Source organism: Leopardus geoffroyi, chromosome B4 (genome assembly GCF_018350155.1).
Source record: "Leopardus geoffroyi isolate Oge1 chromosome B4, O.geoffroyi_Oge1_pat1.0, whole genome shotgun sequence".
Taxonomy (NCBI): domain Eukaryota; kingdom Metazoa; phylum Chordata; class Mammalia; order Carnivora; family Felidae; genus Leopardus; species Leopardus geoffroyi.
The window spans coordinates 138068521-138083092 of NC_059341.1; the positions used below are offsets into that span (position 1 = coordinate 138068521).

Genomic DNA, 14572 nt, shown 5'->3' on the forward strand with positions numbered 1-14572 from the left:
GGTGTGGCGGACAAAGGATTCCCAGCAAAACCACTTCTGCCCCAGGCCAGCTCTGTCAGGGAATTTCTCCAGACCTGGGAGTTAAGGCTGCCCGTCTGAAAACGTCCAGCTTCTACTCAAAATTCTGCCCCAGCCAACGGCTGTTCCCGCTTATTCGTTACGGCCGGTGCACAATTTATTTTTCTTTATTATTGATTTTTAATATTTTATTTATTTTTGAGAAAGGGCAAGTGGGGGAAGGGCAGAGAGAGGGAGGGGGGGAGAGAGAGAGAGAGAGAGAGAGAGAAGATCCTAAGCAGGCTCTGAAATATCAGGGTAAGCCCAATGCAGGGCTCAAACTCATAAACCTGAGCCTAAGTCAGGGGCTCAACCAACTGAGCCACCCAGGCACCGTCCCCCACCGCCCCCAGCCAGCAGACAAGTTAAAGGCAGAGGGCAGTCACGTTGGAGAGGACAGCCCCCCACCCTGCCTCAGCTCCCAGATCTCCCTCCTGCTCACCTGTCACTCTCCCCCTGCCACACTGGCCTCCACTGGAAATGCCAGGCACACCCCACCTCAGGGCCTTTGCACAGGCTTTGCCTCTGCCTGGGACACTCTTCCTGCAGAGAACCACGAGGCCCACCCCCGCAGCTTCTGCAGGCTTTTGCTCCAGGGCTGTCTCCTCAATGACGGGCTTAAAACACACACACTCTTTCACCCCGCTCCCTTCCAGCCCCCTCCCTACGCTGAACCCCTCGGACCTCCCACATCCCGGCTCCTGGTGTAGACGCAGGGCACGGGTGGCTCCTCGTGACCTCCCTGTGACGTGCCCACTTCCTGGCGCCACGGCTGTAACCAGGTTCAGGACCCCTCTGATCTCTGCCCACGATGATGTCAGCAACTGTCATCACCTCTCCCGTCCGGCCAGGACAAGCCCTTGGAGGGGCCTTCTTGAGGACGTGTCCCCTCGGCAGTGGCAGCTGGGGCAGGTTAGCGGCGTGGGCCGAGCAAACTCTGCGTTCAGTGGGGCTGTTCTGGCGTTTATCTGTGGCTGTGTTTATCACCGCCGAGATGAGACGCGTTAATCACGGAGAAGAGCTGCTAACACTGATTGTCGGAAATGCTGTTTGTCACTTTGCAACCTGTATCTCCCATTAAATTCTGGATCACAATCTGTAATATGTATATATTTTTAATTGCATTTTCAAGTTCATTTACATGTGCAGATTGGCTTTCCGCCTGAATGACATCAAGGAGAAACACATCTTCTCTCTCTCTCTCTCTCTCCTGCCCCAGCCCTGCCTTCTTCTCTTTCGTGGGGCAAAAAGTCTGTCCCCAGATGGATTACGGTATCGCCCAGGGACGGCCTGCGGGCGCCCCCCGGGGAGGCTCCACAGACCTCTCCCAACTGCTGTTTCAAGTAACTTTTGGGGTTCCGCTCAACAGACGAGACGGCAGACGCGTTTCCCCTGAAGATGGCTGCTCCCCGCAAACTGCAGCCCTCGCCGCCTTTTCTGCTCAGGAGGGGGGCTGCCCACCCAAGGCCATAACCAGTCTCCACCTCGAGGGCAGACTTGAAAGGCAGGAAGTGTCCAGGGGGCTGGGTGACAAGCGCCACCACCCCCCCCCCCCCCCCCCCGCAGGGACTCTTTCTGAACCGTCGTTTTGGAACACACTGGCACCTACAGAGCTCCAGCCAATCAGATTCAGCCGCTTGCGTAAAATGGACAGTTCCGGAATGCGCGGTGCTCTACCAAAGCGGCCGCCCCCCCCCCACTTGGGCAAATCGGGGGTCAACCGCTCTTAAAGTCTAAGACTGAGGTGGTCGGGTGGTCCTGGGGTCACAGGGGACATCTTGTGCGAGACCCCGGCCCGTCACACAGGGGACACCCAAGAGGATGCTTCCAAAGGAAAACTCCAGTGAATGAAGCAGAACTGCCTGAGCAAAGACAACAGACTTCTTGCCTGACTGCGGAGTGTGGTCGGGAAGACAGGCGTCCTCCGGGGCTCGTTCTGGGTCCTGGGTGCCACCCCCACCCCCACTCAGGGCCTCGGTTCCCCACGTGTAACGAGGGGGCTGGGCACAGGGGCCCCGCAAAGCCCCCCAAGGCTCTCGCATCTTGTGCCTTAAGCCATCACGCCGAGTCTGGGGGACACGCACCCTCCATTTCCACTGAACCCCAAGCTCACGACCCAACCCAGCTGCGGACACGCCAGTCCGAGGAGACCAAAGCAAGCCAGAGGCTCCCGCCCTGACAAAAAGCCCCAGTTGCCGGTCTACTTTCCCCATGGCAGTGAGATCTCTGGGGTGTGGCCAGCTCTCCACGTCTCACACCCTGGGTGACGTGTGATGGAGGGATACTGCTCACCGCGCTCCCTCGGACTCCGCTGCCCTGCAGCATGCTGGGAATTACGCCTGGCACCTGGGACACACGTCCTCACCGATCCTCAGGACAACTTGCCTGGGAAGCAGCATTTTCCCCTTTGAGATACTCTGAGATCAGGACGCAGCCACCTGCCCCTCCTCTTGTAACGACCTGGAGGCTGACGAGCCCCTCGGCCTCAGACAAAAAAAAGAAAAAGAGGAAGGCAAAGAAAATGCCCCAAGGAAGCCCTTCTTTGTGCTGTGTTTTAACAAGACCGACACAGAAGAAGGTGCCAAGCAGAAGAAGCAACAGGAAACAGCAGGGCCCATGTGAGACCGCACGGGACGCCCGCTGCTGGCGGGCAGAGGCTGTAACCAGAATGGATCTGTAGCGGCAATTTCTCACCACACTCTGGAAACTGCTGCTACCCAACAAGAAGTAACCGCCGATGATAATAAAAAAAAAGCTTGAGAAAGCGTATCTGTTCCTTTTGAAAACAGAGGCCGTTTCAAAACGAGGCAACGCCTCGACGTTCAAGTGTGAAATGACACTGGAAATAAAAAGATTTGTAAGTAACCAAGCCACGGGGGCCAAGGTGGGGCTCACAGAGCTGGGGGGGTGGGGGGGGAGCGCCCATGGGCTCCTCACCGAGGGTGGGGTCAGCACGAACCCTGGCTTCCACACCGCGGAGCCCCCCACCCCCTGCACCCAGCCCGCTGCCCACTCCCCACCCTGGTGCCGCGTGCAGAGACCAGATGCAGGCCCAGGCCCCTTCCGAAGTTCTAGAACCTTCCACCTCAGAGTGAAACTCCCGCTCCTCATTGCGGAACGGCTGCTTCTGGTTCACCCGCGCTCGTCTCTGAGGCGCGAACACCACTTACTTGCATCCGAACACACGCCCTGGCCGCTTTTCTAACTCGTGGCCCAACGTGTGTCCTCTCCGCCCCCCCCCCCCCCACGCTCCTCCTCCGACGCAGCGAGGACCACAAGGCCCGGAACCGGACTGCAGCCCCTCCGCTTGTCGCCTGACATGCGTCACGTCAACAAGCCGGTCAACCTCTCTGGGCTTCAGCCGGTCCTGAGCACGATGGAATTCAGAGCAGGCCTCCCCCAAGGGCTCTGTGAACGGCAGACGGGTCCAAGGAACCCTCGGAGGGGCGTGGCTCCAGTAAGCATCAGACAGGGAGGCCGGGACTCAGCACCGAATCGGACGACCTCCAGGTCCCACCTGCTGAGGACCCTGCGGGGGGGGCTTACCGCCTCCTCTTGGCTGAACCCTCCGAGCGCCTCTCTCGGGTCATTTCCTTAGCTCTTACCGCGTGCCAGCCCTCTGCCACCTGGTTCGCAATGCACTGTCATACCCATTTTACGGCCACTGAGTGTGGAACAGCCACAGAAGGGTGGCGTTGGGTCTATAACCCCCGTCTGTCCCCCTCCAAAGCCTGTGCTTTAAGCTCTTTGTTACGTGCCTCTCAGAGACAAAAGTTAAAAGCCTTCTCAGCAGCCCTCTTCTGGAAGGGAAACCAAATCCAGGGTCCCAGCTCCTTAAACAGCGCACTTTGCAAACAGCGTAGCCATACTGACTGCAGACACCCTCCTCTTCCCCCGAAGTCCCCCCGTGTCTGGGGTGAGGGCCTCGGAGGCCGAGCCAACAGATACCCCCAAAGGGCCCTCCTCGAGTCCCCCGTGGGTCACCAAAGCGTGCCAAGACACTGCTCTGCTGGAGAAGGAAGGCGCATGCGTCCTCAGACCCAGCGGCGAGCTCCGGCGGGCGGACCAGGCAGCGGCACGCTTAGCTTTGGCTCGTACGAGGAACGCGAACAGAGCAGCGAGCCGGTCCCTCGGCTCCTGGACAGACAAAGGTATTGGAGGAAAAACTTGCGAAATCACGGGGCTAATCATCATAGCCAGCGGCTCTAATGAGGCATCGTGGGATTACCAAAGTTATCAGAGTCGTCTCACTGAAAAAACTCAAAGCTAGTGGAAACCAATTGTGCAGTTCCGTCGGCAGGTGTTGTAAGAGGCTAAGTACCAAAGCGAACCTGGCACCGGCTGGAGAAGACGGCACAGCCAACGTCAAGCTCACCCTGGGCCACCGAGCAACGGGACGCCCACACTTGGAAAAAGGAAATGCCCCCAACCGTGAGAGGAGGCAAGTGGAAATGCAAAGGTGGCAGGTTCCACAGGTGCAGGACGGGGACCGGCAGGTGTCTTCTGTGGCCACGGGGACAGCGACCACAATTCGCTCCAATCGACCCCTTCGCTTCCGTCCCTTATCTGACTTCATCTCAACAACCTGGTGAGATAAGTCTCACTGCTACGCCCGTAACGGGAAACAGAGCCCAAGGAAGCAACACGACTCGTCGAAGGCCACTCAGCCAGATGCAGGGAGCTGGGACATGAACCCCACTTGCCCGAGCTTGCCCAGCCTGATGCGGAAAGCTGGGATATGAACGCTGGCGTGTGACTTTAGGGCCTCTGCTCTGCTGGCTGCATCATGCTATGCTCTGGAGTGCAGGGGGCCAGTTGGGGACGAGGCAGTGGCTGAAACAGAGGGCACCCTGGGAAGCTGCCCTTCTCTGACCTGTCTGGCAGGAAGCGTGTACCTGCCCGGCCTGACCCAAGTCACGGGATCATCCCGACAATCAAATAAAAAGACAGCACGAAAGAGGTGACAGAACTGATCGCTGCTGCTGACGGCCAACGGATCGTGTGAGCAATCTGTCTCTAGGCTTCTCTACAGGTGGACACGTCACCTCCTCGGCGCGGTCCCCAAGCACCCCATCAGAGCACACCATCCCGTCTGCTGCCCGAGTGAGCCTGGTGGTTAAACATCTCACGCAGACACCTCACCGGGCTCCACGGGATAGGGAGCTGGGGATGCACCTGTCTCCCCAACTGTATGTGAAAATGTGTGCAACCAAAGATGGGTGACGGCGTTTTGTCAGCATAAAGCCTTACAAAATGAGACGCCCCCGTTGCTCACGGCACACTACCCACCGTCACCTCCATATCCCCGGTACTTGGTGGATGCTCGTTAAGTGTTTACGGAATAATTAAACTGAGTTATTCCCAAGAGAGAGGGCTGCACTACAAGGTCAAGCGTAAAAAGCAAGTTTAGGCAAGGTATGTGCCCAGCCCGTGCACTAAGCGTGTTTATCTGTGTTGTATACATTTGCGTGTGCACAGAACGTGCCCTACAAACACAGCCCTGCTCTCATCCCCAAGCAAGGATGGGGGGTGGGGTGGAAGGAAGGGGACTCGTGTTTTAGGACTCAGATCCGTACTGCAAACCTTCCTCCTCACAAGCACATGCTGCTTTCACAGTAAAAACTTTTTCACAAGCAGAATTCTTCTTTATCTCCTCAATGTTACAGAAATAACAACAAAGAACGTCGATCACCACCTTCCTCGGTTAAGATTTTACTTCAGGAGAATGATAATTATTTTCTCACTTCCAAAACAAATCCTTAGGAGCGCCTGGGTGGCTCAGTCGGTTGAGCGTCTGACTTTGGCTCAGGTCACGATCTCGCGGTTCGTGAGTTCAAGCCCCACGACAGGCCCTGTGCTGACAGCTCAGAGCCTGGAGCCTGCTTCGGATTCTGTGTCTCTCCCTCTCTCTCTGCCCCTCCCCCACTCACTCTCTGTCTCTTAATAATAAACAAACATTAAAAAAACAAACAAAAAACAAATCCTCTCATTTTCATTAGGAAATCCTGGAAAGTTAGTAACTGACTTTTACACACATATTACATAGACTTTGCATATATTTATTGGTACACGGTGACACGCTTATTACTTACTTTACTTGTTACGTTGTCAAAATGAAATCACTAACACAGATGTACCTGACAGATAAGTGTATACGTATACATATATACACGTGCATTTTTTTTAATTTTTTTTTTTTAGAGAGAGAAAGAGAGCACGAGCAGGAGAGAAGAGAGGGAGACCCAGAATCCAAAGCAGGCTCCAGGCTCTGAGCTGTCAGCACAGAGCCTGAGGTGGGGCTTGAACTCACAAACCGTGAGATCGTGACCCCAGCTAAAGTCAGACGCTTAACTGACTGAGCCACCCGGGCGTCCCTACATACACTTTTTCTTAAACCAACTGAACAGAACTGCTAACCGAGACACCTTCTAGAAGTTTCCAGAAGCACTCCCCTCCCCCCATTAGTTTCTCAGCTCAAAGAAGCTCTGGGGAAGGCAGGAGGGAGAGGATCACCAAGTGGCCCCCTGCCCCCACAGCCTGTTAGGTGCCGGTCATCAAGTCTACGTGGCCAACGGCCTCCCAGCCTCCTGTCCCATGTCGTACACGGGACCCAGCGTCCATGCAAGGGCCTCCCCATGGAGGTGACAAACATCTGAAGAACTCACATGGCCCGGCCCGGCCAAGCAACGAGGGAGTTCAGGCGTCCTTCTCTCTCCTCCCTTCCCACCTGCCCTTAGCACCATTCCTGCACCTTCCTGACCTATGCACTAACAGCCCTTGGCTATTTCCGAGCCTAAGGTGTAAAATCCAGGCCCTTCATCCAAGCAAGTGATGCCTTCCTTGCTCTGGCCCCAGCTCACCTTCTCTGATGTCTCTCTCTTGCTCAAGGCTTTACTGCCAGAAAGGTCACAGCACCTGCAAGTTTCTTCAGGCCATTATCTCTTAGCGGGCTCGCACCAGCATCTCCTGTCCACGACCCTAGGCGCCCTCGAGGACCTACCTGTCCCCCAACCTCCTCTCCAGGAAGCTGCCCTCCATCTCCAGGCCAGACAGCATGGCTTTCCCAGAACTTTGCTGGGACCTTCTCGAAATGTGGTTATCTACGCCTGACTCTTTTGTGAGGTTTCCAAGGGCAGGGAGCCGCGGGTCTTAATCAGTGCTGAGTCCACTCACTTCAGACACAGGATAACCTACGATTTGCTGCACGCCTATGACAGGCTAGGGACTCCCCACTAGGGGACTCCACTAATCCTCACGCCTGGCCTGTTACAACGTCATCCACTCGCTCAACAGAGCGCGTTCAGTCCCTACGAGGCGCAGGGGAAGAGGGAGAGCAGGCCGCACCACCCCCCCTGCACGGAGCTTACAGTCCAGCACAGAAGCAGACGTGAAAAGATCGAGACGGACGCCGGCCAACACCGTGTGAAGGCAGGGAAGTGCTCGACGTGCCAGAGAAGCCGCCGGAAAGCCACCACGGAGACTGCACCGCCACGTGCAGGAGTGGGATGGAGACCGCCCTGAGCAGAGCCCGGCAGAACATACCAGAGGGGCAAGAGGAGACGCGATACGTTATTCACGTGGCCGAGAGGAGGACACAACCCAAACGTCCGTCAACCCGTGAGCGGACGGGCAAAATATGGTCTATCGGTACCACGGAGTATCGTTCAGACGCACAAAGGAACGAAGCACCAACATCTCCCACGACTCGGATGAGCCTTGAGACGTCACGTCCAGTGAAAGAAGCAGGTCGTACGGTTCCATTCACAGGGAAGCAAAACAGGCAACCCCAGAGAGACACAAGGTAGATTAGCGGTTGCCCAGGGCTGGGTGGGGGTGGGGAGCGAGAGCCCAGGGGTTTCTTTCTGAGATGAAAATGTTCTCAAGTTGATGGTGGGGACAGTCGCACACCTCTGTGAATACACAAAAAACCATTTAATTGTGCATTTTAAATGGGTGAATTGTATGACATGTGACATGTACCTCACTAAAGCCGCTTTGGGGGTTTTCGGTTTTCACGGGAGATGCGGTGAGGTGGCAGCCTCAATCCTCAACTGACAGATGATGGTGGGAGTCGGGGGAGGGGAAGAGGGGACTCAGGGAGCAGGGCTCGGGTGAGGGGAGGGGGGCGCGGGTAGGTTCGGGATGCTGCGGGCTAAGAAGCGTGGGAGCGGGCGAAACCAGGGCTGGGTCCTGCCATCCGAGGCCACGTTCTTCCCCGCAGGGGGACGGAGTGTGGAGCTCCGCGAGACTTCTCTCTTTAGAAAGTAATGATACTATTTGAAGCATGACATCCTCGACGCTAAGTCAGGAAGATGGAAATTTACCCCCCTGGAGAGGGGCAGACTTGAAGGAAAGCTTGGCAAACGGAACAACACCCTTTTACCAAAGGACTGTAGCCAGCCTGCAGTTTTGTTCAGTGGATACTTTCAAGGCAGAATTCCTCTGCTGTCCAACGCGGCTAGTGAATCACGGTGAAGACGTGATTCAGCGCCCGGGTGCACGCCACATACATAATACCTTTCAAGAAGACATATTTTTATTGCTGCACTTAAGGACAGCCCCTCGGAATCCAGAGTCCATCAAATCGATGGATCGAGCAGCAGGAAAGGCCCCAAGTTCACCTCCGGGGTCTCTCTCGCGAAGCCACACCGGCGTGGACTACAGTCAACACAGGAGGCTATTCTCGCTCCGTGGTGAAGCTGAACTTCATGAAGTTCAGGTCTAGAGATGCCCGTGATACGTGGCATCTAAACGTGCTGAGAACTTCAAGGAGGGAAGGGGGAAGAAAAAGAAAGAAAGAAAGAAAGAAAGAGAGAGAGAGAGAGAGAGAAAGAAAGAAAGAAAGAAAGAAAGAGAGAAAGAGAGAAAGAAAAGACACCCAGTATTTATGACGGGTCTCTTATTTACACAGAAGTGCTTGTTGCTTGAAAATTTAGATAAAAATGTTACCGCCTCTCTGCGTGTGCTGCAGATTCATGGCATAAAACCGTCGGAGCAACTAAAGAGTCTTCAAACATCATATCTCGTTAAAGACGAGGGGTCCCTCCTCCACTGAAATCAAAAAACCCGGCTGCCAGGCGCGGCCACACCTGGGAATGCGGCCTGGCCCAAAACTCCGCTTTGACCAACTCTCACACCTCCTTTTTTTTTTTTTTTTTTTTTTTTTTTTAAGAAAAAACTATGAACTCCGTTTTCACACAGACACTGGTTTCCTGTTTATCCCCTGGTCCATCAATGGTGGGAGACGCACTGAACAGTTATACGGGACTCGTATCTCTCTGCTTCCGACCAACAACTAACCTATTTACTTCTAGGAGTCCTCCATAAACATCTTGAAACACTTGTCTGTGTTTCTAGGCGTAACTGAAAAAATTCCAGTGTCAAGGGCATGAATGGGAAATTGATGGCAGGGCACCAAAAGATGTTACTCAGCTGCTATTGTATTTCTAACAGATGTGGATAATGGGGTCATCCGTTCGCTTTACTATCCAGTTGATCATCCACGTACGCACTTTTAATTGAAACTTAACCTTTACATCCCACATTCCAAGAGGGAACGGCACAAAAACACATCTCCGGAGGTGGACACGGTGAGTTTCTTCCCCAGCAAATCTATAAATGAGCCCTACCTTTAGTTTTATGTTGAGTTAAAAACAAACTCTAAAAATACTGGCTTTTTCATACCTGCTCCCACATTTCAGCCACTCCCAGGCAGAGCCCCACTGCCCCTCTTTAAGACCCTGGGTGCAGCCCGGAATCACCTCCAAGAGCTTGTTCCTGGACCTTCCCCCCACCCCCCACCAAGCTGCCAATCACCACCAAACTCTCCCAAGGAGAGAGAGAGACGAGTAAATGTTAAGTCTACCCAACTCATTTCATAGGTGACTTCTGAAAGATTTCACCTCGGAGCCTGGGAGAGACCAGGCAGCTTTATTAGCATGCTGCACCACGGCCTCGGCCCCCTCCCCTCCCTCTTTTATGAGCCCTTGTTATATAAAATGCCACAAAGGGAAAAGGAAAAACAACCGACAGTTCCAAACACAAGTTCCGATGGCCAGGCCCAACGCTGGCTGCTTACCAGATGTTATATTTAGTCATTTAAAAGAGAAACATTTTTAAAAGGCCAGAGAACAAAAGTTTTCCTTGTTTTCTTTCTTTTTGGACACACACTTACAGACACAAAAAAGATGGAGGTACATTCCATTCGCAAGCATCTTTCCTTCCCGGAGTTCAAATTTAAAGGCAAAGGCAGCCGGGAGTAGGACAGTTCCTTCCCCTGAGATGCATGGAGCCTCCAAACAGAATTTTCCAATGTTTCTCTCAGCCTCATCTAAATTCTGGCATGACGGATAATAAATAGCTACTCATTTACTATCAACATAAAATTTTAAACAGCCCTGGCATAGTTGCTACAATACAGAAGAAATGATCAGACCTAAGCTCTGAAAAGCCACTCCAAATAGTAAAACTATTGCCATGTAGAAGCACACATAAAGACATTGTTGCGATAAAGCCGCTGGATTCCTGGATTCTCCCTCCCTCCCTCTCGCTCTCTCTTAAATCGTTCACTCCGAGCATAAGAGTCAACAACTTGCCATTTTACCCACTGAAAACAGGGCTTAGGAACCCTCAGCTATCACACTGCACCCGATTTGGTGGCGGATTTAAAACAATAAAATACAAATAAAGTATCTGATTTGATTCTACACAGTGATTAAACATCTTTGTGCTCAGCGAAGGGTCTTCCAACCCCTCCCCCTCCAAAAATGGCATCAAAGCAATCAAAATGGTAATGCCGGGGCCCGGGTCCCCTCCCCCCGCGAACTCCCCGACTTCGCCGGGGCCGCGCGCCGGACCCCCCTCCGGCGGGAATGGAAGCTTCCACGCCTGGACGGGGGCGCGGGCCGGGCGGGCGGGGGCGCGCGCGGGCGCGCGGCCGGGCAGGGCGGGGGGGGGGGGGGGGGGGAAGGTAGGAAAGGGGGTGCCGCGGCAGCGTCAGAAAGGGGTTAATGCATTCGTCCCAACCCGCCTGTCCAGCCGGGCGCCCCCGACCGGGCGCGGACCCGCGGGCACAGCCATCTTTCTTTGCGCGACCTCCGGGCCCCTCCTCTTCAGCACGCCCCCTCCCACCACTTTTCAACTTTAAAGACTCGAAATTTGCACCCGGCCTCCGAGTTCTCCCGCTCCGCGGTCGCCGCCACCCCCGCCGATCTCGTCCACGTCTCTCCCTCCACCGAAAACCCCTCCGGGGAGGGGGCATCCGACCCGCGGCCCAGAGCCGGGGGAGGCCGGAGGGGGCCGCACTAGCGGCGGGGGCGGGGGCGGGGGCGGCGCTGTCCAAGTTTGGTGCTGACGGCGGCGGCCGGCATTCCGAAGGAAGCGCGATCGATGGCCAGGGGGCGCGGCGGGGCGGGGGCGGGCCCGCGGAGGGGAGGGGCCGCGGGGAGGGGCGCCGGCGCCCCCGCCCCCCGCCAGCCTCGGAGCCCCGGGAGCGCCATTGGCTGCGCGGCTCAAAGTTCTCGGCTCCGGGCGGCGCGGGGGAAGGGGCGGGAGCGCGAGTGCGGGGAGCGGGGCGCGCAGGGGGAGGGGCGGAGGGGGAGGGGCGCGGGCGGCGGGGAGGGAGGGAGGGAGGGAGGGGAGGGAGGGGGCGGGGGCGCGCGGCCGGCCGCGCTCTGGCGGCGGCATCTGTTCGTGGTGCTGAAACCCCGAGCGCTGAGCTCAGCGCAACTAAGTCACAATGGACAACTTTTCCTCCCCGGAGGGGCCGGGAGGGGGGTCGGCGGCCGTGCCAGCCCCTCCCCCCGGCGCGAGGCGGCTGTCGGGAGTCCCAATCTACACCTGAAGCCCCGAGACCAAAGTTGGGGCAGAACTGGGGGGTCCTGGGGGCGCCTTTCTTTTGTTCCCCGGGAGCTGGCGTCAGGTTCCAAGAATAAAAAGTGATGCTGGAGAAGTGGCGAGGAAGGGGGGGGGGGGGAGCCCGGAGGAAGGTTCTTTAAATAAGGTTCGCAATGGAATCCAGAAGCTGCTTCCAAGTAGTTTGGCGTCCAGGTCCCAAATACGGCCCCCCGCCACCCCTACCCTCGCACCGGCGTGGGGTGGGGGACACCGAGCCGGGAGAAACTGCCACATTCCAAAAACATGTCCACCAACTCAAAATGGACGCCGGGCTGCTCGCCGCCTTTTGAGTGCAGCTCGTCTCTTTCGGCCACTGCCGGAGCCTGGCTGGCTCGCCCCCCTCGGCCTCCAGGAACCCGGCTCTTTCTTTCCAGAAAAGAGGGGGGGGGCGGGTAACTTTGAGGGCTGCAGACAGACTCCTCTGGGAGTCTGAGCGTGCGGCGCCGAGGCCGGCACTTTTTTAGGGGGCTGCCAAAGTGCCGGGCGACCCCTCCTCCCCACCTCGGGCGGAGTTGGGGGGCGCAGCCTCCAGCTCGCTTACTTGTTTGTCGCTGAGCGCGGCGATCCGCGGCTGCCTTTCGTGGAGCTGCTTCTTGAGGTCGCCGTTCTGCGGAAACACGGAGGAGCGGGCTCAGGCCGGCCGCCCCGGGGGGCCGAGTACGCCCCGGGGCCCCGCGGGCCGCAACCCCCGCCCGGCCGTGCAAAGCGCGCCCCAAGTTCCCCGGGCCGCGCGTCCCGCACGCGCTGCGGCCGGGCAGTGCCGCGCGGGGCCGCTTACCTGTGGCTGCCGCCTCATCGGGGCAGCTCGCGGGGCGGGGCGGGGGCCGCGGCCACCCGGCGGCGCGCCCCGAGCCGTGCAAGTTTGCAGGCAGGGGTGCGTGTGCGAGTGAGTGTGAGTGTGTGCCGGGGGAGGGGGGAGGAACAAAGAGCCAAGTAAACACGGCGAGTCCGTGTCGAGCAAAGCTCATAAATATTCAAGTCGCGTCCTAATCTCCCCAACACACACACGCGCACGCCGCAATACCGCTCGGGCTCCGGCCGCCACGCCGCCGCCAGCCCGAGCAACAATCGCTAAAACTACTTTTGCAAACTGTGCGGGGTTGCACGCGAGTGGGGGTCGAGCGGGGGCCGGCCCGCACTCTCACACAAACAGCCCGGGGCAGGCTCACGAAGGGGCCCCCTCCTGGCCCCCTCCGTCCTGCAGACCCCGCGCGGAGAAAGAGAAGACGCGGGGCTCAGGTCCCACGGGCTCCAGCCCCCCCCCCCAAAGTGTGCAAGACTGCAAGAGACGAAGGGAGGAGGAGGAGCCCGGGGGTCGGCGGGGGCCGTGCAGGTACCAAGTCCCCCACCCGGGAGCAGGCTTGAGGAGGAGCCCTTTCCGCGTACCTCCGGCCGCGCAGACCCTGCGATGCGGGAGAAGACGCCGGGCTCGGGTCCCTGAAGCCCCGCACTCCCGGCCCGGGGCCCCGGCCGCCTACCTGGTGGCGCGCGAGTTCCACGGCGAGCGCCTCGGGCCGGCTCTGCAGCTCCATCCCGGCAAGTTAGGCAGCACTTTGCGCTCACTTTGGCCCCGGCTCCCGGGAAGTTGCGCGACTCCGCGGGGGCGGGAGCGGGCGGGGGCGGACCGGTCCTCCGGAGACCGGGTGGGGAGGGGGGGGACACGAGCCCCCTCCCCCAAGGCCGAACGGGAGGGAGGCGGGGGGTCTGGCGAGGGGGGAAGAAAGGCGGCCGGGCGCCGCGGCGCCGAGCCCGCGGCCGCTCCAACTCCTCAGGCTGCCCGGCAAGTTGCGCCGGGTCCCCGGGCCGCCCGCGCTGGCCGGCGCATGGCCCCCAGGCGCCGGGCGCCCCGCGCAGCCCCGCGCAGCCCCGCGCGCGCCCGCCCCGCCGCCGCCGGCCGGCAGGGACTATATTTCCTCCGGCGCGCGCCTGGATCTCGCTGGGCCTCGGCAAAGTTGTGCCTCGGCGCGATGCTAATTCGGCAGTGCCCGGATGGAGCGGGCCGGGGCGGCGGGGGGCGGTGCCGGAGCCCGCCGCCCGCCCCGCCCCGCCCCCGCCCCGCCCGCGCGTGCGCACTGCGGCCCCGCCGCGGCCCCGCACCCCGAGCGGAGAACAAAAGTGGCGGCGCCGAGGGGCGCAAACTCGCCGGCCCGCGGCTTGGGGCCGCCGGCCCCGGGACCGTTCGGACCGGACGCCCCTCCCCCTCTCCGCCCGCGCGCGCAGCCAGACGTGAGGACCCCGGGCCGCCCAGCCCAGGGCCGGGCTTGTAGATACTCTCCGGTGGGGGGGGGGGGGGAAGAAGAATGTCCATTTTTTCTTTTTTGTTTTTCATTTCTTTTTTCCTCTGGCTCTCGGTGCTCCCTCTTTCCCCGTGCTCCCTCTTCCCTGCCTCCGTCAGCCTCCGTCTCCTACTTTTTTTAAATTGTCTGCCGTCCCTTCCTGTCCCCCTGCATACTGACGCTTCTACTTGGGAGATTCAGATTCCCCCACCGCCTGATGGCCACCGTGTTGTTTAAACAGTAAGGACATTGATCTCTTGACTGTGCCTTTAATGATTTTTTTTTTTTTTTTTTTTTTTTTACACTCACAATTAAACTCTCAACAGATGTCACTGGACTTTTTA

At 58.2% G+C, this 14572-nt stretch overlaps 1 protein-coding gene across 3 annotated transcripts in view; it reads right to left on the reverse strand.

Moving 5' to 3' along the window:
* The window catches only part of PHF21B (PHD finger protein 21B), a 91825-nt gene extending 78234 nt beyond the window's left edge, over nt 1–13591 (reverse strand). Inside the window, exons 1-2 of one of the 3 annotated variants that reach the window (XM_045463486.1) lie at nt 13431–13591; nt 12494–12559 (exon numbers count right to left, since the gene is read on the reverse strand). In XM_045463486.1, the coding sequence (XP_045319442.1) occupies nt 12494–12559; nt 13431–13484 (120 nt within the window). In that variant the 5' untranslated portion in view covers nt 13485–13591. Of the gene's footprint in view, nt 1–12493; nt 12560–12730; nt 12795–13430 lie in introns of those variants that run through there. The other 2 variants (XM_045463488.1, XM_045463489.1) reach the window with 2 other exon arrangements.
* Nucleotides 13592–14572: the final 981 nt, after the last annotated feature.